Here is a 24,409-nt window from a genome sequence, read left to right as displayed (position 1 = left end):
CCGTTCATCTTCGTGATGCCTTCACATTGGCTCAGAATTTTCCGATCTCTTGCTGCCTTCAAGTGCAGCGCGGGATTTTGTAACTTGTAGCTCGGGAGTCAATCGGCGAGCAAACTCTGCTGAAAAATCTTTCTTTCTTTCTTTCTTTCTTTCTTTCTTTCTTTCTTTCTTTCTTTCTTTCTTTCTTTCTTTCTTTCTTTCTTTCTTTCTTTCTTTCTTTCTCTTAGTAGTATTTTATCTGATATATAGTAGTAGAAGTATTTTATCTGATATATAAATAGTCACTGATCTTAAATTTATTGCAGGCTACACACATCAGAGTTAGGTGCTCATCCAGAGGATGCAGCACTAACTTTTATACACTCTCCGAGGGATCGTGAAACTTCTGTTTCCAGAAGTCATGCAAATGACTAAAACTGTGTTTATTGGTTGATTCTTAAGATATTCATTCAACAGTCGCCTCAAGGTGCTTTATAATGAAGGTAAAGACCCTACAATAATACAGAGAACACGCTACAATCAAATGACCCCTTATGAGCAAGCACTGAGCAAGAAGTAGGCTGGGGCAGCCATCTGTGATGTATTTCAGTGCTGGACTTTGTAGACAGTCCCTGCATGCTCAGCAGGCATACAGACCAGTGCTGTTACAAAGGTCCAGGTCAGAGGTCAAGTTGTTTTTAATAAAAAGAGAGCAGAATGAGCTTCAGTTTGCTTCAGTAAGTAGTGTGAAAGACTACATTTTAAATTGCAGGCCTGCTGCTGCTGATTAAGACACGGACACCCAGCAGGACTGATGTACATGACACAAATGTACAAAGTTTGATGAGCCCTCACCGAGTTTATTCATTTTTTTCCACCCCTTCATCAATAATTACACGTAGAATGTATGAGTACATAAATCAGAGCACCTCAGCTACAAAAATTTAGGGCACAAAAATATCTTCAGTAAAAGCTTTAAAGTAGCTGATATCAGATGGAAAATTAAGCTTTTTTCCATAAGTGTGAATGCATCGTGAGCTGCTGCTTCAATAGTGGGTCAGTCGGCCTTTCTCTCCTCTTGTTCTCATATTCCTTTCATTTGCTAAAACAGCTCCTGCTTCTGTGACTCATTTTGGAAGGACTGTAGCTTCACACTAAGTTCAGTTTGGTGGAGACTAATGGCCTTGGCAGTGCAGTGGAAACATGAATGATTTTGTTGCACTCTACCTATTTTTTTTAATATACTTTCAAGTTTAAAGGTTTCAGGAAATAATATTCTAGTTCTTCATTTATTTGCTTGCTTGTTTCTCAGCTCTTGGGTGGGCCCCTGCGCAGGGCTCCCATTGGATGATTTGGCCCAGTAAGTATGTCAGCTCACAACCATCTCTGCGCATAAACCAGAAACAAAGCTTTACAGGAGACATTCACAAACCGCTGGAAACCTGGGAGACGATGCTGCTCTCAGAACAGCGACTAACACCTCTCCTCTGACATCAGGACGGCAGCGCAGAGTCTCGGCACAGTGAAGACACTTCAGCACCAAACTTATTCCTGCTGCTGTTACACACAATCATATACACACATCTTTATATGCACGTGATGTTAGGAAACTATACTTACTGCTGCACACAGTTTAGAATCCATTATGACTTTTTATTTGAACACTGATATAACTAAAGGCATTTGTTGGTTTTCATATAATATATTCAGTTTTCTAGGAGTGCACACATTTAATTAAAACAATCATATTTACTTTGTATGTTTTCTCCGAGCTCCAAAGAACTCGTTAACTGCAGAGGATCTGCAGTTAACGAGTTGTAATAAAAATGTTCTGGTTGTAATAAATATGATATAAAGGAACACATGTTTTATTATCTGTTAATTTAATATGTCCATTTGTTCAGGTTTATATACAGTTGCTGTGTAAGCTTCCCCTCCTTTGTGTTTGGTTGACCTCATTTTTAAACCTGTTCACTTAACAACTACTTTTCTTCATAGTTTGGGGAATTTTTCTCATAACTCTTCTATCTGATTAAAATCTAATTAGCTTCCACACTTTGTCCTTGAGCCTCACTGCTTGGGTCCCTCACAGGAGCTAACCACAGAGCAGCCGGTCATTAAAACACAGCATGTCTTTATCCCGTCTTCCTTTTCTCACCCAACCGGTCGCAGCAGATGGCCCCGCCCCTCCCTGAGCCTGGTTCTGCTGGAGGTTTCTTCCTGTTAAAAGGGAGTTTTTCCTTCCCACTGTCGCCAAAGTGCTTGCTCATAGAGGGTCATATGATTGTTGGGTTTTTCTCTGTATGTATTATTGTAGGGTCTACCTTTCAATATAAAGCACTTTAAGGTGACTGCTGTTGTGATTTGGAGCTGTATAAATAAAATTGAATAGAATTTAATTAAAACACACTTTCTCTGCTTGAATCTTTGCAGCTTGTATTTTGATTTAGTAAATTTGGTGTTTTATTTTAATCCCTTTGATTCTTGAATATAAAGATATTAATAAAAGAGTTCGACTTCCCTCTTGTTTCCCATTTTCTATTTAAAAAGTCTGGCATGATTGCCTTCATCTGTGTCTGTGCTTTGAATGGAGGTATTCAGTGTGTTTGTGATGGGTTCATGTGTAGCTTGAACATAACTTTAAAAATTAGTGTTCAAACAGGGTGACTGGTCCCTAATGTTTGCACTCAGGGAGCCTTCGGATGAAGGCTGTGGCACAGTTTAAATGCTGGCTTGTTGCTATTTTACTAGTTAAAATTATAATATCGTGTTAAAAATCGTGTAATTGCTCTTTTTGTCTATCTGTTGTAGCGCTGTGGCCACAAACTCTCTCTTCAGCTTTCAGAGCGATTAATTTGCCAACAAAAGAGACACACAGGTGACTGAGTATCACCTATACCGCCACCTGTGGTCCTTTCTTTTTCTTTTCCTCGTCAAATTTTCTATATTAGGTATCCAGTAACGTCAGCAAAGTTAATTATTTTGGTCACGATATTCATTTAGAGAAATGATGATATTATAAAAGTCTTAATCAACCCTGGAGTTTCCCTCCTCCCCGGCACGATTTGTTGTTTCTGAGCTGGGATTTCCGGCTCAGATTGGAGCCCGTAAAGGGAGCATCCTCCAGGGCGGCGTGACTGTGGATCTGCGCAGCATGCAGCAGCTCTGTGGCAAAGAGGAAAAACACTGATTCATAGAAACGCAACAACAAGCAGCTCTTCAAGCTGAAGTGTGGAGAAGAGTGATGAGGAGCGGCCGGGATCCTGTGCCTGCGTCAGGCTCCCGGTTCGCGCCTGCGCCTCTTCTGAAGTGTGGCCATCTGAGATGAGCTGTTCTGCTCTGGAAATATTTGGGGCGTCAGAACGAAAACCATTTTGAAGTCATATTGATGTTGGTCTATCGCTATGAATTCTGGGGATTCTCGTTCTGCCCTCCGCGGTCCTCCCAAACTTCTCCAGCTGCGTCAAGTTGCAGTGAAATGGGCACAAATGCGCCGGAAATGGGAGGATGTTACACTAGAAAACATAACCGAGAAGCTGGAGGGAAAAAGAAACCCTCAACTGTCCGCTCTCTTTCAGTGACTATCGATATAACGTTTTTGATAACTAACACTTTATTAATCCCAAAAGGTGGAAAAGTCCTAAAACCACACAGGAAACCGATTTTTTAAAATAGCTTAGTGCAATACAATGTAACGTATCAAGACATTGACCTTACTAAGGTAAACAATAATAAAATAATAATTTAAATACACATATTTAGTAATAATACGATTATAATTTATTGGAATCTGAAATTCAACAATGCAAAATAAACAGAATAAAGCATATTAAGATTTTAAAACATAAGCACAGCAATCATGAGGTTGTGTGGGTGCTTTGAGATCATAAAGTGGCCAATATGTTCCCAAGGTGTGCAAATAAGAAGCTGGTTCATCAAAATGGGTATGAGTTATTGTTTTTGTATTTTTTAAATAGATTTTTTTGTTTTGTTTTGTTTTTCTTGATGCATTCTCAATCATCCAGGGAAGTAAATCTCCAAAAAGTTGATTCTGTTCCTTGGGGTGGACCAATTTTTGGCGCAGCGTGTTTTGGGGTTTAAAAGCCACAGAGACCCGGTGTTTAGAAAAAATGTGTCTCAACTGCTCCGATACTCCTGACACGTATGGGATCACTACAGGTTTTCACTTGGGCAGCGGTTGTCCTTCTCTCGTGGATCGGCTGGAGCTTTCTTTAGGCGCCTTCCCAGCTTTGACAAAAGTCCAGCTGGGATAACCACATTTACTCAGGGCCTTCTTGATGTGCTGTTCTTCTGCCTCTCTGGCCGCTGTGTCTGTGGGGATGGTGTTCGCTCGGTGTTGTAGCGTCCTGATGACACCCAGTTTGTGCTCCAGTGGATGATGAGTCAAACCTTAGATACTGATCCGTATGTGTAGGTTTACGGTACACGTCAGCTTTTAGATGTCCCCCATTACTGATGGAAATCTCACAGTCTAAGAAGGCTAACCTGCCACTTTTCATATCCTCCCTGGTGAATTTGATGTGTCGGTCCACCGAGTTTATGTGATCCGTGAATTGTGGTACGTCCTGAGATTTGATTTTCACCCAGGTGTCATCCACATATCGGAACCAATGGCTTGGTGGTGTTCCAGGGTAGGATAGTGAAAATCAGTGGTCTTTGATCGGTGGGTTTTGGTCAGTGGTTGTTGATCAAAGGTCATGAGAATTTGCATAATTAAGATTAAGGAACTGACCTCCCAGCCCATTGTTCCTTCAGTGGGCTGGTTTCAGTCATTATGCAAATGTACTGTTTATAAGTTTGGGGAAACCTGCAGTCAGCTGAGACTGAAGTTACCTGGATGAGTGACGAAACGTTTCTCCCACAAAACGCTACGTCCAGATGAACACAATCAACTTTTTTGGAGATTTGTTTTGTTCTGTTTCTCAGCTTAGTATCGCTTTCTGGAGCGACGTCATCACTCTTCCGTTTTATTATTTCTTCAGTCATAACATGAGTCAGATGCCAGATGTGAATGGAACAGATGATGTAAATAGAGACCCACATCTGTCTCAAACACACATGTATCCCCCTTCTCGGGCTTAATTTTGTTTGATAAATTTGACACAGACTAAAACAAAATACATTTCCTGTGTGTTTTCTTTTCTTTTATATTCTTTTGTTGGTGTTACGGTTCACTTCACTTTCACTGCAGTCATTTTTTCTTTTTAAATTCAGCAAGTTAAAAAAATGTTTTTCATTCCTGCTTTTTAGTTTTAGTAAACTGTAGACACTGAGATCATGAACCGCTATAAATGATAAATGAATAATCCTCTTCCTGGAGAAACTTCGGCTCTGCTGCCAGGGGGCAGAAATCTCTATCACCTCATACCACACCTGCTTCTATTTGTTAAGATTTCTAATTATTAAACGCCCTGTTGTATCATATTAACATTTTATTCATCCATCTCTTTATTTGACCTCTTTGCTATTTTCTTTTTAACAGAACTCCTCGTTTTGTGTCTTTTAATGTAACAGTGCAACTCTGTACCATGTTTCGTTTTATTTAGATTCTCAACGTGGTTTTATTGTAAATTGTGTTTGATATTTTGGCCCTGGGACAGAATAAGTTCAAACCTTTCAGACAAGTATGTATTTTGTCTGTTTCATAACCTGGATGTTTTATTGTGAAAGTCTGGACCGGAAGCTCCGCGCTCTCCCTCCGCGCAGCCTGACGCCGGTCGACGCTTCGCTCCCTCCATTCATTTCATTCGCACACAGTCGCATCCCAGCAGCGAGCCGAGCCCTCCCCTCCTGTTTCTCTCCGCCTGGAAAGATGGCTGCTCCGGCGGTGTTGAGGAGCTCCGGCCCGCCGCTCTGCCCGAGCTTCGCGGAGGTCTGCTCGTTCCTGGAGCGGTACGGAGCGGCGCTGGATCTGCCCGAGATGACTTTCCCGCAAATGGAGAGATATCTACGGGACACGACTACAGGTGAGAGCCCGGTTGATGGTAGTGTTGGTGGTGGTGGTGGTGGTGGCGGTGGGGCGAAGAAGTGCTGGAAAGCTGCGACACTTGAAGCCAAAGAAGGGGGCCAACACCACCACAACAACCACCATCACCATCCTCGTCACGGTCGCGATGAAGATGACGAAAACTGGAGTGTGTGCGCCTGTGTGTGTGTCTATGGCCCAGCAGGACAGCATCACACCGAGAGTTTAGGCAGCTCAGATCGGCTGTGGCGTTTTTTCGGGTCCCGGTTAGAGCCACTTTTCTCCTCGCAGAAATCGAGTCCGACTCCCCAGTTTCCGAGGAAACGTTCGGGCAGCTGGAAAACACTGGCGTGCTAACATAGAGCTAGCAGACGCTCTGAATTTAACAGTTTGGACTCTGTGCTGAAGTTAGGTGAAAGAGACCGGGGGCACGACATTTGGCCCGGGGTCCCGCGGGGTTTTAGTTGATATCAGGTGACAGGTTATCGATGATTGTGTCGAGGTTGCTATTGATCCGCTCACGTTAAACTTGATGTGGGAGCCATGATGCAGCAGTGACCACACACACAGCCAACCAGCTCGCTCCGGAGCGCTGTCAGGTGTAATTTTTCACCGGCTGCCTCACTGGCAGGCGGGCTGAATTGACAGCAGTGTCCAGTAGGTTATTGGTGCTGTTTGTGTGTATGTATTACAGCTTTAGTGGCTATTTCAGACCGCTGTCACCGCACAGCGGCGACGTTAGCTGAAAACACTGGATGTTATTTTTTTGGCCGTTAGTGAAAGGCTGTTAAATGTGCGCATGCGCAGAAGGCGCAGATTCCAGCCATTGCTAACTAGTTAGCTTCAATTATTTCGTCAACTTTTAATAAAAGTAGAAGACTTACCGCTACACTTAACACACCACGTTAGGATTTAATAAACATCCATTTCAGGATTATATCTGTCGAATGAGTAGCTTTGTAAATCGCTTCTTCTTCGCTGGTGACTTTAAATGACCGTTAGATCTAGTGCTTACTAGCGTATAATTAGCCCATAGCGTTCAGATAAACATAAGAACTAAAATGTCCATGGTAGTCATCAGTAATGTATCCCTGATATTTTTGTTGAAATAAGTAATAACCATTACTAATCTGAATTCTAAATGTGATTCTGGGATTTTTTTTGTCAGTTTACCGTGCCAACAGAGAAAACTGGAATTTCCCCCAAATTTTGGAGTTGCGTAAAAGCCTCACACTAGACCACACAACGAGTCACAGGCGTTTAAGGACTTCCATAAAGCCCAGTTTAATATGTCTTAATGCTGGATTTGACCTAATCCCCATTCTTTTCTGAGTTCCCAAATAATAATAACAATAATGATAATAATATAATCATAATAAAGTTATAAATAGATTTAGTCTACACAAACGGTTAACAGAAGCAGAACCCAACAAACTAAATGTGAGACAAAGCATATTTTTTGTGGGGCAAAGTGGGACACGGTAATAGTGCTGAGAGGTAGTTTTAGAATTTAATATAGTATGTTATTCTGTATTTAACTGCAGCTAAAATATGGTTATTTGTATTTTTGTAATGCAGTCTTAGAACGTCAAAAAGACACTGTGCTCTTAAAAGTTCACATATTCAGTTAAATGGAAAAAAATACAAATTATTCACAGACAAGGTGAAGTTATTACACCTACCCTACCATTTATTCATATTAAACTGTTAATAGCAACATGTTTAGAGCCACACACAGTTAACTATATTTAAATATATATTTAACTATAAAGTATTTATAACATAGAAAATAAGCAAACTATGGATTTTACAGGTTTAGTGTTGAAATGTGAAGAACATTCATGCTTATCGTGTTTGCTAAGCAAACACAGTAGACATGAATGGAAGCAAAAGTTTGTCGTTATGGTGTGATGTGAGTGTGCTGTTATTTTTGCTGATCATCTCTGTTTTTCAGCTGAGATGCACACAGATCTGCGCTTCTCTTTTTACGCCAAACATCTCTCCTGAGACTCACCTAACTTTTGTAAACTAGAGCCTGTCATTGTCTCAATATAATAATACAAAGATTATTTTACTTATTTGAGATCTGGAAAACTCTTCAGTTTCAGCAGCTAAGAAAATTAAAACCAAGTCAGTGAATAAGTACAAGTATTAGTATAGTTAAATAAAGTGTAATAAGTGGGCCCGGGGATTAAAAATGGTGTGGAATTCCACAGAAAGAGGAAAACCTGGTAACTGTACTCACATTCCACATTTTAAAAAAAATTAATCATTAACACTAAAAAAGGATCCAAGTTGAATTTGAGTAAGATAAAGGTCAACGGGATAGTAATAGCAAACTCTTTATTTTCCCTACAGAAATCGTGCTAATTAAACTTAGTACCGCTGACATAAAGCAACAACATCACTGTTGACTAAAATTTAATTGCTAAAAAAAAAGAAAAATAAACATCCTTAGATTGAGTCTTGGTAGTTTTATTGAGTCTGGGATGTCTGTGAGTTGTCTGCCTTTAGAGTGTGTTTTTATTTGTAATGTAATGATGATTAAACCAGTTAAATGTAGTCCCTGAAGAGTACTCTACCATATTTTAATGACCAAGTAAATGGTCCCTACTGTGACAGCAGGACATCTTTTCAAGCATGCAATGAAAATGAAATGGCCAAAATGAATGAAGCATTTCCACAGTTTAAATCCAGATATAATTTAAATATAGTTTAATGCTTACCTTCTTCAATCAATTTCAGATCTTCATTCTTTTATTTTTTATTTAAATGTGTGATTCAGCATACCTCAAAGAATTAAACATTAAAAAGTGTGCTTTCTCTCCTGCAGCACCTGTCTCAGGTAAACTCGCTGATTAAATACTTCTGCCTTATTTGAAACTTTCTTGCGCCCCCTACTGGTGGCAGGATCTGTGACACAAACATACAGCATGGCTCTGACAGCAATAATAAAAAAGAATGAAATTAATAAAAACTAAACAGTTTCAAACGACAAAGACGTGAAGTGAAATGAGCCAAGCCACTCTTCAGACTAATGAAATAAAACTGTAATAATGTTTCATTTAGAATCTCAGTTTATGGCTTTTAACCCACTGATGTGATGGGCTGACAGTTGGCTGAAATATTCCCTGAAAATCAAACATTTAGTCGACTAAGTAGCTGCCTTACTCATTTATTTTGTACCCGTGACACAGTAAATATTTATTAGTTGGACTGAGTTTCTGTGCAGAGGTGATAAGAAAAATGAAGCTGCCATATATGATAACTGGCCCAGTGAGCAGTGTATTTGTTCGGGTGAGCCTGGTTTTATCGCAGCTTTTGATAAAAATGAATTAAAAAGCCCCCCCTACATCTGAAGTGGTACATGCCAGTCAAAGGAGCTGTTTTTGTCTTTTCACAGTTTACAGGTGGTCCTGTTTAGATTGATATTCAGCTGTGGTTGGTTGTTAGCATAAACTACAAATCTTCTTGCTTTTGATTTGTCTAAAGGATTTTTCTGCAGATATGGTTAGTGCATATTTCACCCTCTTAATAAAAAAATGGGAACATTTGTGTTAAACACTTTCTTTGGCTGCTGAGAAATAAAATAATTTAACAATTTGTCAACATGCCATAAGAATGTAAGCACTATCCGACAGTTTGTGAGTGACTGAGCTCAGAAATGGCACACAGAGAAGTGAGAGATCAGGTTCAGATACCAGAATAACACAGCGAGGCCACTTCAGTGGGGTGAATGTTTGTTGACACTGGTTCTGGAACATTACGATGAACTGTGTCGTGTTTCTGATCGCCCTGTCTGTGTTTTCCAGTTCCTAAACCACTCGTGGAGCTCCATGTGAAGCTGCTCAGGAAACTGGGGAGGTCTGTGTCTGCTGACCGCTGGGAAAAATACCTGGCTAAGGTGAGAGTTTGACATGAGCTCAGGAGTCAGGAAGGAAGGGTAACGTGTCAGTCAGTGGGTAAAGGGACGCAGTTAAAACTGAAAGCTTGATCCTAACAGAATCACTGTTTCTTGTAGGTCTGCCAGGAGTTGAATAGCACCTGGGCATGGGAGCTGGAACAGAAGGGCTACCAGGAGATGTCCATGGAGTGCAAGTCCAGCATCCTGAAAGTATGACACCCTACTTTAGTTTGTATAAAAGGCTGAAACTTCTCCAGACAAGGCGCTAACTACACTGATGTTCTCCACTCTTCAGTACCTCTGCGAGTGTCAGTTTGACGAAAACCTGAAGTTCAAAACGGCGGTCAACGACGAGGACCCGGAGAAGATGCGTCTGCAGCCTGTAGGTCGGGACCGGCAGGGCCTGATGTACTGGCTTCAGCTGGACCAGGAGCAGAACATCCGGCTGTACACGGAGGAGCAGGACGATCTGGACGGATCCACCTGGAAGTGCATCGTTAGGTTGTACTTTTGTGTCAAGCTAAAGTTATGTAGGTTGTCTCATGTTTGTCTTTCTGCTTACACTCTTATGTGCGCCCATCCTCTCAGGACTCGCAACGACCTGGCAGAGGCTCTGGAGCTGCTGAAGGCTCAGGTTGATCCAAACCACAATCAGGAACGAGACCAGAACCAGGCTGGATCCAGGAGTGCCAGCCCTGGACAGAAAGAAGCTGGTACGCTGGATTATTGAGTTTATATAGTTGAGTTTTAATCAGTGCACAGAGTAAATGGTAAATGGCTTGTATTTATATAGCGCTTTACTAGTCGCTTTACATAAAGCGCTTTACATATCCAGTCATCCACCCATTCACACACACATTCACACACTGGTGATGGCAAGCTACATTGTAGCCACAGCCACCCTGGGGCGCACTGACAGAGGCGAGGCTGCTGGACACTGGCACCACCGGGCCCTCTGACCACCACCAGTAGGCAACGGGTGAAGTGTCTTGCCCAAGGACACAACGACCGAGACTGTCCAAGCCGGGGCTCGAACCGGCAACCTTCCGATTACAAGGCGAACTCCCAACTCTTGAGCCACAATTGGATAACAGAGGATTTGTAAATGCATGGTAGTAATAACCGTATAGTTTAAATGGAGTAAACCTTCAAAATCATTTGAAGGTTACACTTCATGTCTAAAAAAACATGCAACCAAAACCTGAGAGATTCCTGATTTAACAACAGCGAAACGATAACTTCCATTGAGGCAAAAATTATACTGAGTAATCTCAAATCCAACTAATACAGGTCAAAACAAATAATCTGAGTCCACAGCAGCTGATCTTTGTCTAAAAATGTATAAAATCCCGCATCTCACCACAAAAAAAAAAAAAAATTATTATTTGACCCTACAGAAGCAATTTTAACGGCAAAAATTGTTGAGATTTTTTCTGTCCTTTATAATAAACAAACGTTTGATTCAAACTATTGTATTTTTTTCATATTGATGCAGGGGATGAGACGATCAGAAGCACCAACCCTGAGGCCTCAAAGACTTCAGAGGACTACGCTGACAGCAAGAAGGTTGACCCTCAAAACAGAGAAAAACAAACCAGGCCAGGTATGTAGGTGAACGAAACTGCCTCAGGTTTCCATCCACTATCCAAAACTAGCAAAACCATTAAAAGGACACACTAAATGCCCAACAAGGACATACAAAATGACCAAAACAAAATACGAGCAACCCGAAAGAGACTGAAGAATCAAAATGAGTTGCATCCATCCATCCATCGTCTTCCGCTTATCCTTGTCAGGGTTGCGGGGAGGCTGGAGTTTATCCCAGCTACCATAGGGCGAGAGACAGGGTGCACCCTGGACAGGTCGCCAGTCGCCAATTTACCTAACCAACCTAACTGCGTGCATCTTTAAAACCTTTTTTCTTTCTGCAGAGGTGAAGGAGGAGCTCACACCGCCGCCCATCAAGCAGGAAAACGCTGATGCTGAGGTGAAGGAGGAGAAGACGCTCCTCAAACCGTCTGTCTTTGATAACCGCGTGAGCACCATCACCACAGTCATCAAATCAGAATCGAGGGACGCCGACGCCCCCAGGAACACAGTGTCTGTTGTCATGGCGCCCGTGGCTAAACAGGAAGAGGAAGCGGAGCGAGCGGTCGTCAGGAGCAGCCAGCAGGCCAAGATACCACTGAAGAAGAGGGAGCTCAAGCTGGCAGAAAGCTTCCACAGCAATCACCTGAACAAGACCAACAGCAGCAGTATTATTGTCTGTAACCCGTCAGTGATCCACGCCAAGGACGGTCACGGAAGGGAGGCCAAGCTGTCTAACTCTTTAGTGCCCCCTGGTGGTTCATCTGCCTCGCAGCCGCATCTGGTCGTCAGCGCATCAAGGCTGGAACTCACCAATGGGAGAGCTTTGCTGCTGCCGCACAAAGATGGGCAAAATGGGGTAGTAGGTCAGGTGGTGGGTCACGTAGGAGTCATCCGCAGCCCATCTGAGCGTCACAGAGCGCCCGGTGCCAAGCAGCAGGAACAAAACGGGCCAAATTCAGACCTCCGGGACTTGAGAGCAGCGGAGGAACAACGTGAAGGGAGCCGGCAGTCAGTGTTGGTGAGGAAGGGCCTTACAGAAGGGGAGACACCAGCGGGAGCTGCCACTTCTTCTCCTCCCCCTCCTCCTCTTCCTCCTCATGCACTAACGGAGGCTCCGGCACCCACAAAAATGGACTCTGTTGGTGTTTCCTCGCTGTCTGAGAATGCAGAGGAACCCAAGAGGCAGACAGCAGAAAATGAGGGTAAAAACACCACAGACGAGCTGGACAAGGAGAAGAAAACTGGGCAGGATGATGAGAGGGAGGAGAGGAGCAGGGAGGTGTCTGTGCTCAGTGTGGCAGAGGGATTAAAAAAAGACGACCGAGTGAAGAATGAAAGAACTTTAGTACAAGCGGAGGCAGAATCGGGAAGCTCTGTTTCACCTCCGAAACTGGACCAACAGGATAAAAAGGACGACCAGGAGGAGGGCGTCAACGGTGGGTTAGCAGAGCAGAAAAAGGCAAAGGCCTCGGAGGAGCGGCAGGGACTGCTGGAGGAAGCCTCCTCTGAGCTCCAGAAGGAAGGAATCAGGCTAAAGATCAAGATTCCTCCCCACCGGAGAAACAAGCTGAAGGGGAAGGCGATGAAGGAGGAGGAGAAAGGGAGGGAGCTGGAGACGCAAGAGGAAGGGAGGCCGCTGAGGAGGTCTGCGAGGATCTGCAGGTATGTGTTCAGTAAAATCCACGAAGCTGGGGGATTACACAGTAATGTTTGTTTATTTTTGTCCATTATTCTCAGCTGCAGTCGGTTTGATTGTGACGATAAATTCATCCCATCTAAACCTCTTTTCTTGAAGATCATCTGCTTTGCCAACCTGCAGGCCAAGCTCGAAGGTGGCTGAGAGCCAGAAGAAGAACCCACAGAAAAAACATGCACTACCCACCAGAACGAGGGAAGAAGAGGAGGAGGATGAGGATGAAGAGGATGAAGAGGAGCAGAGCTCAGCTACGAAGAAAGACAAAAAAACTGAACCCGTCGAGCAGATAAGGAAGCGAAGGGTAACAGTTCCTGTCAGGTCATTTTTACCTTGTTGCTCTTTTTCTTCGTCTCTGTGACCATCTCGTTCTCCCTCTGGCTTTCTGTACTTCCAGGGTAAACGAAGGCACCGGCGCCCCCGGTGGTCAAACATACGCACAAAGAGACGCAAACTTAATGAGGGAGGGGAGGTGGAGGACAGGGGGAGGAAACGGGGAGAGGAGGAGAGCGAAGGAGGGAGCGACTCAGAGGAGGAATCGTATAAATCCGAGGAGATTCCCAGCGAGGACGCCTGCACTCACTGCTGCCTGCCCAACCACCCCGAACTGGTGAGTGTGCGCTCGCGTGAGTGCTTACAGATACAGAGATGTCTGGACGCTGCGCCCGGTTCTGCTTTAGTCCTCATGACTTGAACTCATCATGAGAACATAAACGTGAGAGCTCATCCTCCAGGCTGTGCTGACACTAGAAGACACTTGTTTAAGGTGTCTGCGGTCTGTGTGCACACGTGTGTGGGAGTATAATCCTGACTTAATGCTCAGGAGTCTGAGTGGGAGGAAATCCAACATCCCAAAATCTTCTGCAAGTCTTTTTTTTTTGTTTTTTTTGGAGGATGGAGGCAGTTTTAGAAGCAGGTCAATGGGGGTGTGGTCAGCAGACCAGATGGTTGTAGCCAGAATGACGTCACTCATTAGTTTGTGACGCCCCGTTATCAAACTCCAACTTGAGCATTTTCACCATCATGCATCGTGTTTCCTTAAAGTCATTTCTAAAAATAATTCGAGGGTCTGTGTCTCTTTACTTTGAGTATATAGTTTTGTGCAGAACCTAAAATGCTGCTGAAACCTTTTCATTTTTTATTGTGTTGTTTGTAAACTGTCACCAGTTCCAGCTGCACTCTGAAAGAATTCTGTAATAATGTCTAAATCACAGAGACACGAACAGAAACTCAGAGGCTGCAAAGCAGATGTTTGATAACTTTCTCTGAATAAAACCATAAATGTTAGAAGCTGTCATCTCTGCTGGTTTGTGTGGAGTTTAATGTGTGTGTGTGCCTGTCCTTAGATCCTGCTGTGTGACTCCTGTGACAGTGGATACCACACTGCCTGTCTGCGGCCGCCTCTCATGTTGATCCCTGATGGAGAGTGGTTCTGTCCCCCCTGCCAACATGTAAGTGTGACACTGAGAGGATGGACTGATTCCGTCATGTCTGCTGATGAGAATATAACTCCCAAAGTCCTGTTTATGGTTCAGATAACTGACAGGAGGAAGCAGTTTTGTACTGATACTTGATGCTTGCTCACGAAGAGTGAGTATAAACGCCACATTAACAAGTTCCCAGTTAACAAAAGCCTGGATCCTTCCAGTGTAGCTTTGCATGAGTCACAGTTTGAAATAATTCTCCTTAATTCATCCTCACACTGAGGGCCTCAGTATGCCTGCCACACTGGTCACTCTGTATGCTGACTGTGGCAGCTACATACCAGTTTACCAGTGCTGGGGTGCGAGTACTCACTGTGTTGTTCACCACTCAGACAAAAGCTCCAGATCAGCTTTTGTAAAAGAGGAGAAGAATTAAAACTGGAAGAAAAGAAACCTCCCTCATTGTAACCTGAGACTCGCTGAGCTTCTGTGTCATTAACACTCGTGTCTTCAACCCGGCGTCGGCACAACGCAGCAGATCACAGAAATAAAGAGGCTAAAATGGCATCAGTCAGTTTGCACCAGCAGATGTGGCGATCGTAACGGCCCCATGAAACAAGCCCTTTTAACTCCACCCACTTTGAGACTTTGTTTCGATTGGCTGGCCCTCGTAAACAGAGCTTCCATGGTCACATCCTGAGCTGTGAACCATATAAGGAGGATCCGTGTTTGCTGACATCATACAGATCCAAGTGTAGAAAAAACTGTCTGGAACAAAGCATTTAAAGCAGGCTGAAGCTTTTTATTTGACACTGGGTCCACGTTTGTTATGAGTATCTGTCATAATGGTGTATGCTTGCCAGAAAATATGTAAAAGCATAGTAGTTTCACTTAGACCAGCCCATCTGCTTGGCTTACTGTGTAAACAGTTTAAAAGGGAGGTGAGGAAGATGAGTCGACATCAGTGTATAATTTATAGATCACAGAGTGACAGAGCTGCGGTGGTTTGTTTTTCCTCTGTTCAGAAATTGCTGTGTGAGAAACTGGAGGAACAACTGCAGAATCTGGACAGCGCTCTGAAGAAAAAGGAGAGAGCAGAGAGAAGGTACACACACACACACACACACACACACACACACACACACACACACACACACACACACACACACACACACATTTGGATGAAAATGCTGCGATCAGCATTAAAAGTTTGACACAGCTTCTCTGTTCTTATCTGTCAGGAGGGAACGGCTGGTGTACGTAGGAATCAGTGTGGAGAACATCATCCCTGTGAGTACATGAAGAGCACGGCCTCTTCGTCACTTCATTGGAATGATGCTCCGCCCACTTCCTTTTGCCTCAGACTATGGAAATTAAATATCTGCATTTGTTAGAATTTTTCTCTTCACTGAAATGTTTGAAAAAAAAAATCAAAAGTGCCAAAAAACAAATGTAACAATCAAAGCTGTTACTAAGGTATGTGAGGCACAATCAACATGCAACAAACACGGCTTCTAGCTCCAGTGTCGCTGTTTTCTCCTGCTTTCACATAAACACTGTGTTTCATCTTCTGCATCTTAAATCTGTAGAAGTTTAGATTTTACTGTGGAGCATTTAAAAGAATGTTGTTTGGTATCCTAGGAGGGAGATGAGGAGGAAGAGGAGAAGTCTGCGAAGAAGAAGGATTCCAAAAAGAGCAAAAACCTCGGAAGGCGATCAACCAGGACCAGGAAGCACATCAGCTACAGGTGGGTGTCGCCTGGGGGTGTTCAAGGTGCTGGAGGAGGTTTTTACAGTTGACTCTCAGTTGTTGAAGTATAATATTTAAAAAAAACATAGAAAATCTTAGAACTACTTTTAGTTCAGTTTATCAACATAAACCGGCTGAAAATTCTGCCGTCATTGATTTACATTAATTGGGAGGCAATATGGTGGCTGTATTTATGCATCGTTCCAATGAGCAGAAGCCACGAAGACGACACCTTCGTGTGTGTCTGTGAGTTCTGGTGATGGGTGGAAGGGTTATGCTTCTGGCTGCTGACCTCTGCAAGCCACCAGGCTCTTATAACGCTGCCTGCAGGATGATTTAATGACCCGCACACGTGGGGGGAAAAAGTGAAATGACAGAAAGAGGCTTCAATCAGCTGTTTTGTTCCAGGTTTGATGACTTTGATGATGCCATTGATGAGGCCATAGAGGAGGACTTCAGGGACCTCTGTGGAGGTGAGTGGAGGAACTGCAGGCCCAGTAAGGCCTTCTTTTAGATCCCAGTTAAATACTCATTCACATGGTTTATATATCAAAGTGTCTTCATATGAATGTTATTCTCTTTTACATTCTTAGCACAGTTTTATTCTTTTGACTTTCAAATTTTGGATTATTTTAATCACTGTATGTACAAATACTTCAGACTGCATGTCTGGCAGTTTATGAGGGGCAGCCAATCATAAAAAAGCAGTTTTAAAGAGGGAGGAGCTTGTTTGAGACAGGAAGAGCTGAGGGGGTGCACTGAGGATGAACAGATGAAATAAATGAGAACATCCGGTCTGCTTTCATTTACTTTCACCCAAAGTCGATTTTTCAGCACTCACGTGCATTATTCTCGCTTCAGGAGCGGGGCGGGGCAAAGACCTCCCCACCAGCCTGTCAGAGGACGGGAAGGAGAGTCAGCGGCCAATTAGAAGCCAGACTCACGCTGCACGGAACAGGAAGAAGCGGAGACTGAACGACCTGGAGAGCGACAGCACGGCGGCGGAGAGCGAAGACGAGTTCATGCTCAGCAACAGGTGACACAGCGGGTTCTCTCCAGATTTCTCACTCATCTTGTTTGCCGGCTTATTTATCCCCCTCTTCCTCTCAACAGCTCAGAGGACGAAGATTTCGGCGCATCCGGAGCAGACGACGATGAAGAGGAGGAAGACGAAGACGCGGGCAGTGATGCCGGCAGCTGGGATAGCAAAACTCGCCCCAGACAGGCGCTGAGAGGAGTGGTTAAACACAGACCCGGCAGGAGCCGTGGGCGGGGCAGGAAGCGGCTGAGACGGCGGCGGAGACGCTCCTCCGACGAGGAAGAGGAGGAAAGCGAGGAAGAGATGGGTGAGACGGCAAGATTGATTGATTTTATTACAGACTGAGTTGTGTGTATTTAGTGGAATAAAGAAGTTTAACAGTAGATTAAATAAATATTAAGACAATTATCAGAAAACTATAAATATAGTTAATTATAACGACACATTTAACACAATCCTGGAGTCCTCTACTTTCCAGAACAGGGGAGATGTGAGACAGGCAGGCAGTGAGCAGCAGTTTGGCTTCATGCTGAGAAAGAGCTCTGCAGATGTAATGTTTGCTTTCAGGGTGTTGATGGAGAAGTTTAGAGAAGCTCAGAAGCAGCTGCGCTGTGTCTTTGTTGATCTGGAGAAAACAGATGATGGCGAGAAGCTGTGCTGCTGCATGAGGAAGCCAAGAGCAAAGTGAGGGTGATGCAGAACATGCACAAGTACAGAGAGGCAGTGGTCAGGTGTGCAGTGGGAGCGACGGATGGTTTAAAGGTGGAGGTGGGATTACATCGGGGGTCGGCTCTGAGTAGTTCTGCCTGACCTCATCTGTCAGCGGAGTTTCTGTGGACTGTGATCTGCGGGGAGAGCCGGGGAGGTTCAGATAGGAACAGATTACATGTGTGTGAGTGAGAGGGAGACAGATGGAAAGGTGTCTCAGTGCTGACTGATAACTAGTTCACTTGTTGGTTGTTGGTCTCTCAGACTCGGATCAGTTCAGCGACATGACGGACAGCAACAGTGACAAAAAAAGGCGGGGCCTGAGGCGGGGCCAGCGCCAACAAGTCAACTACCGTGAAACGTCGGAGTCGTCGGACGACTCGCGAGCCTCCGCCAACAAGGACAAGGTGAAGCGCCACGGCAGGCCTCGCAAGGAGCGTCTCTCCAGCGACTACAGCGACGGTCAGTCACCATCAGAGCGTAAAGGACGAGTTTTAATCAGCTCAGTCGCCCTTAAGGAGAAATCTGCTCGATGTTTTCCAGATTTATCTCCATAATGGGGAAAAAATGTCATATATCTTACTTTATCCATCAGTAAGTCAGCAGGTGGTAGTATCATAACTATCAATAAGCAAATGTTTACCTTTTGTTGATTTTAGGAGTCATTGATTTTTGTTCATAATGACTTTTTCTGTCTTTTTTTCCTTCAGTGTCGGCTTCTTCCAGAGATTCAGAGGAGGACGATTATGAAGACGAGGAGGAGGATGACCAGAGGAGGAGAGTGAACAGGAGGAGGAGACATGAGGAAGACTTCCGGACAAGGAGGACGAGAGACAAGAGGAGGAGGAGGTACGAAGAGGACGGGGGAGAGAGAAGGAGGCGGCTGAAGAGGAGACTGCAGGAGGAAGAGGAGGCCGAGGAGGAGAGAGACAAGCGGAGGAGGTTAAAGAGAACACACAGAGAGGAAGAGGAGGACCTGGAGAAGATGGGGAGGGGGAAGAGGAGAGAGATCCTGTCGCAGCAGCGGCGCAAACGGCTCGCCCAGATGCTGAAGAAACGGCGGCCTTCGACGGACGAGGAGGAGGAGGAGGGCGAGGAGGACGACGACTCGTATTCTGAGTCATCATCGGAGGAGGATCGTCCGGTCCGCAAAAGACTGAACCGCATCGACTCAGATGACGATGAAGAGGAGGACGAGGAGGACGAGGACGACGAGGATGGGAGACAGAAGACGGTGACCAAAAGATCTTCAACGGGGGAGAGGAGAGCTGACAGCGACGCTCAGGAAAAGGCGAGGGGCCGCAGCCTGTCTCCGCCAAACGGACATCGGACCTCCAGAGGCCCAGAGCCCAGAGACGCTGCAGGGTCGGGCAGGCAGGGCAGGCACAACGGTCCCTCACATCCGGAGGAGGGGGAGGGAGAGGAGGAGGAACAGAGGGACTCCCGAGACTCTGTCCAGAACAGTCTGCAGTCATGATGGCTGTGTGCGTGCACAACGCTCGCTTCTTTGTTCTGCTTTTTCTTTTCAAGCCTCCCGCCCACTGCCCGGATCTCACTCTGACTCACGTTCCTCACTCTTCTTCTTCGCCGTCGTGTTGTGTTAGAGCGCAATTGTCCACAGTTACACGCTGGAACAGAAACTCATGGTTACCCATTTTTATAGCGGGCAGGCGGGCGGAGCTGACGCCTCCCGGCAGCAGGATGGCTCCACCTCACCGTCCACCCGACAGGTCCGTGTGACACCATCACAGCTGGGGGCGGCGGTTCGTCTGTCGTGTATTTCATCTTAAAGCACTTCATCATTCTCATAGCACTTAATGAGCCGGCACCGAGGAGGGCGTCGGCATCAAAGCGAGCACTTTGGATCAGGTGACGGTCGGAGAAAACTCTCTCGAGGCTGAATATTTGTGGGTTTGAAGTGTCGCTTGGACAAAACTTTTATATATAAATATTAGGATTTAGAAAACTGGTTAATCATTATTTAATGATATTTTATAAAACAGTGATTCTCAGTGTGGGATGCAGAGCCGCAGTGAGCTACGAAGGAACTGCAGGTGGACGACCAAGTTAATTACACTAAATAAATGTAACTTTTCAAATTTCTAATGAAGTTAGAAATTAAATATTGACATTTAAAAATGAAACACCACTACTGAAAAAAAGCTGCCTGTTATGCCCCCAGAAAATGTAATTATTTGAGATAAAAATAATCAGAGCCTGCAGCTGGTCCATGAAACCGACACTTTCAGATAAAACTGAAAGTCGGATTAAACAGTTTGTGCTCCACAAAGATAATTTGGTTCTTCAAAGCAGCTCTAAGGTCAGATCTACACGGCTACACGTTCAGTGTAACCGACGATACATGATGTCCGGCTGTGATTGGTCGATTGTCTCGATCCTTCAGCGTTCCCGATTGAATCATTCACTCCAGTCAGTTCACATTGTTATTAATTTGCACAGATTTGTAGGAAAGAAAAAGGTCCTTAAACAGCTATGAATGACGTGAGCCGGCCGCCGGCCTTCATCGCCCTCTATAATCAGCTCATATTTTCACCTCCTTCCTCTTCTTTGCTTTTACCTGCCAGGCCTCAGTCACGAGCCTCATTCTAACCCAGCAAAACAAGACATCTCTCAGTACAAACTGAGTTTTTGCAGTGATGATTTTGTCCTCCGCTGGGATTTGGGAGGATTTTTTTAAAAAGTCCTGAGGTTAGGGTGACGGAGAGCTCCAGGGGTTAAAGGTCACAAAGCATCATCTGCTCTGTGATCTGTTTATTAAAAGCTCAACAGAAAAAGTTGACTTTTGCCCTAATGTGAGAGTTTATGACTGAAGAGGGAACGTCTGCCGTTTCATTTTGTGTTACCTTAAACTGTTCGTGCTGTCTGTGAACACTGACTGTGCTAATCCAGGCTTTGAGGAACCAAATAAATCAGATTTCTGTTACCGGGTTTAACCGATCCTGGAACTTTTTTAATCGTCCGGAGGTGCCGGCGCTGAAAAGTTTTTAGAAGTTGTTGTAAATATAGACTCTGAATCTGTAGCGAGCTCCGTCTCCACGTCACCGCTTCGGATCCAAAGTGTCTGGCTTCCTCTCGTCCTCGTGCCGGCGCGTTCGCTGTACATACTCTGCCTGTTCCTTGTAAGATAATAGACGTTCTGTTCTCTTAGTCCTCTTGTAAAATATAGTGTTATATTTTCTATACGAAGGAGAGGAGGAGAGATGCTGCTGCGAGCGACCTGCAGATCGACCGGCGACCAGCGGTTTTTGTTTCCGCAGCGGAGTTCCATCAGAGCAGCGTGGAGCCCGTTCACCAGTAAAACCCCGTCTCACGGCTCAGTCCCGCCCCGCGTCTCCGGAGCGTTTTAACAGTTTGAACGCCTCGTTTTAAGGAGGAACAAATCTTCATTTCTGACCGAGGCTCAGGGGAGGAAAACGAACACCGATCACTAATCAGAGTTTTGTTCCGTCAGCTTCTGTTTAACCGTCGCACACAGTCGAATCACTGTCAGGGCTTTAACCTGCTGTTAATGAAAAGAGGCTCCATTTATCTTTAAATTTCCACCAAGCTCACCTTTAAAAGTTGGACTCAAACATTTCCGCTGACCTTACCGAGACTTTTTTTTGGCACTGAAAAGTTTTTCTTTAGAGTTCAGATGATGATTAAACTTCAGGCCTGCGTTTATCAAACTACTCAGAGTTCACCTCAAAATGCTCTTAGAGGTGTAAAAACGTTTAGAGCAGCTGTTTTTGGATACTTTAAAATCATTTAATTTTACTCAAATACTAAATATAATTCAGTGTAATATAGTTATAATGCATAATTATATCAACAGGAGGAAATACATGGAAAAGTACAAACCCAGTCAACATGTTTGTTTTTTTATGCATTAGTATATTATTGTTTCCTCACAGCCATCACGATGAATCTGCTTTGAGACCTTATAAATGGCTGATGGCTCACAGCGGGCCTGTTCTGCATGATTCAAAGTTCATAATAATCTGTATTCATCTGGCACTGGGCCTCAGTTCAGCTCCAGTATCTGAAATGAGCTGTCTTTGCCCCGCCCACTTTAAGTTTCTTCTGATTGGCTGCCCATCGTGAATGGCATGTGGGTGGGGCATCTCTGCCACAGATGACCATATGAGGGATATCCTCTCTCTGTAACATTATACAGATTATCCATTTCTCTTTAAGTGGTTTGATAAATTCAGCCCTGATGATTCGGTTCTGATTGGATGATTTCATGATTTCAGCTTTGAATATTTTTTAAGGTGTGATGTGTAAAAACTACACAGGCCACTGAGTCCGCTTCCATCATGACAGACGCAAACCTGAGCGTTAATACTGACTCACAGAAAACAAGGCGCCTGTCTGAGCAAAGCTACTTCTTGTCAGGTTGGACGTTACAGTCAGAGGCTCAGAACAAGGCTAACGTCGCAGCTGTTACATCTTTACGTTGTGCTGTTAACTTTTATTAGTATTTCTAAACTGACAGTTTTACAAACGGCACCCTTTAAAGGTGCTTTTTGTAATGACCCTCTGCTACATGTAACTAAACTTCACCAGCAGGGGGCAGTGTTTTACTGGCAGTTGTGTTGAGATGTTTTCAGACGTGTGCTTCTGTTTGTTGTTTTTGGGGGGTTTTTTTAAACCACCGCGTCCACTTGACTCCCGCAGGCCTTCGTTGTAAATAAGTTGTTCTTAATGACTTGCCTGGTTAAATAAAGGTTACGCTTACTCACTTGTGGCATAAAAGTGGCATTACAGGAAAGTGCAGCCCCAGTTCACCTTGAACTGAAACTCTTTAATGGACAAAGTCACAGCATCTCTTTTCTTTCAGCTTTGGTTAAATCAAAAAAGTTTGAAACTATTTTTAAATACAGGAATTTACAAAAAGTTCCTTTACAGAGACCTGGCAGCAGAAACGGAAGGAAAGACAAAAAGATTTCATGTTTTTAAAATAAAGTTTCCTGTTGGTTCTTCTTTTTATGAACAGAGTTTACTTGGTCAAAGTCTGAAGCTTTCGACGTTCACGAAAGATTTGATTTTTCTGCTTTAAACACATCACAGAATAATCGGTGTCCAGTGATGCTCTTGAACAGCACAGACGCCGATACGTCAGACGGGAAATGCCTGAGACATTTTTATTTTTAAATGAACCGTCAAAGAATCCAAAATATCTGAGCTGAAGATAATAAAGATGCAAACAGTGGGAGGTTCTCACATGCGAGCAGATGGTTTATTTAGTCTTTTTTTAAAATCCTTTTAAAAGCTGATATTACTGTTATTGTTGTTCCTGAGCTTCAGAAAAGGCTTAGCTTCCTGCTGGAGAACCTCTGTTCCCTAAAACAGAGGTTAATACTTCACTCATGGCCGAAGCTCACCGCCAGCTCTCTTGGTAAATATTCTTTCAGGTACTTTCCGTGCTTGTTCAGGTGTTGCGGGACGGTTTGTCTCATTATCATGTTGTGTTGGATTTAAAGTGGGTTTTGGAAAATCCCCTCCATGCTGAACTGCAGTGATCTGAGTTTATATTAATTTTCAGTCCCGTGTGTCAGTAAAAGCTTCTGCTGACCCTCCACTCACCTGTTTAGCATTAAGGGCAGGTTAAAATGTGCTTTTTACGCCTCTAGTCTGAAATCATTCCACTGAACGCGATGTGCTGAGTGTCGGCCGCCGAAGCTGTTTAAACTGTTCAAACTGGATGTGACTGCGGCTCCTTCCATTTCTCTGTTGTACTGTTACCGTAGTACTGGTGTAACATAAATGTTTTCTAAGTTATTAAAACCGACATCCCGGCATCTCCTCGAAAACAGTCTCCGTGTCTCATTATCATTCCTTCACCTGGATCTGTTCTGCTTTCCGTGTTTGTTCATTCCAGTGAAAATAGCCACACTTCCCAGATGAACTCCTCACAGTCAGCTGGTTTGGTGTATTTTAATCAAGCCAGGAAAACTTTGAAACTCATGAAATATTCAGAGTAAAAGTCCAAATTTTTTGCTTTTTATTTCACTTTATTTTTCCAGCATTTTGAGATCCGGGGCTGGAAAACACTTTAAGGCAACTGAATGCAAGACGGTCATGGTGAGCCTGGTAGCAAATGGATTTAAAGGGAAAAAGAGGTTCATTATTGATCAGCAGATCAAACCACATGGTATTGAAAATGTACTTTTAACATTTTTACAGTGAGATATTAGAAAGGGATCACACATCACGAGTACTGATGCTTGTTTCTGTTATTATGGGTCATTAAATGAAAGCAGGTGTGGCTGTGATATCACATGACACAAAAACGGGGTTTTATTTCTAAACTTCATTTGGAGCTGCAGGTTT

At 44.0% G+C, this 24,409-nt stretch overlaps 1 protein-coding gene across 3 annotated transcripts; it reads left to right on the top strand.

Moving 5' to 3' along the window:
• Window positions 1–5,587: 5,587 nt before the first annotated feature.
• On the top strand, window positions 5,588–23,889 carry rsf1a (remodeling and spacing factor 1a). Of its 3 annotated transcripts, XR_003274387.1 has the most exons (19): window positions 5,588–5,966; window positions 9,778–9,869; window positions 9,987–10,079; window positions 10,165–10,370; window positions 10,458–10,582; window positions 11,365–11,472; window positions 11,801–13,121; window positions 13,255–13,456; window positions 13,550–13,762; window positions 14,499–14,603; window positions 15,602–15,681; window positions 15,818–15,866; window positions 16,218–16,324; window positions 16,735–16,799; window positions 17,188–17,362; window positions 17,440–17,672; window positions 18,338–18,535; window positions 18,784–19,803; window positions 21,282–23,889. XR_003274387.1 is itself a non-coding variant. In XM_026191485.1 (18 exons), the coding sequence occupies exons 1-18, from the start codon at window positions 5,627–5,629 to the stop codon at window positions 19,548–19,550; spliced, it is 4,479 nt and encodes a 1,492-aa protein (XP_026047270.1). In that variant the 5' UTR covers window positions 5,588–5,626; the 3' UTR covers window positions 19,551–23,889. The 3 variants fall into 3 exon arrangements, 2 of the variants coding, with proteins under 2 accessions (XP_026047270.1, XP_026047271.1); XM_026191485.1 differs by having other exon boundaries at window positions 18,784–23,889; XM_026191486.1 differs by having other exon boundaries at window positions 5,589–5,966; window positions 13,279–13,456; window positions 18,784–23,889.
• The last annotated feature ends 520 nt before the right edge of the window (window positions 23,890–24,409 follow it).

Source organism: Astatotilapia calliptera, chromosome 14 (assembly GCF_900246225.1).
Source record: "Astatotilapia calliptera chromosome 14, fAstCal1.2, whole genome shotgun sequence".
NCBI classification, from domain to species: domain Eukaryota; kingdom Metazoa; phylum Chordata; class Actinopteri; order Cichliformes; family Cichlidae; genus Astatotilapia; species Astatotilapia calliptera.
Note: the sequence above shows the minus strand (reverse complement) of the source record. Positions and strands in the feature narration are given on the sequence as shown.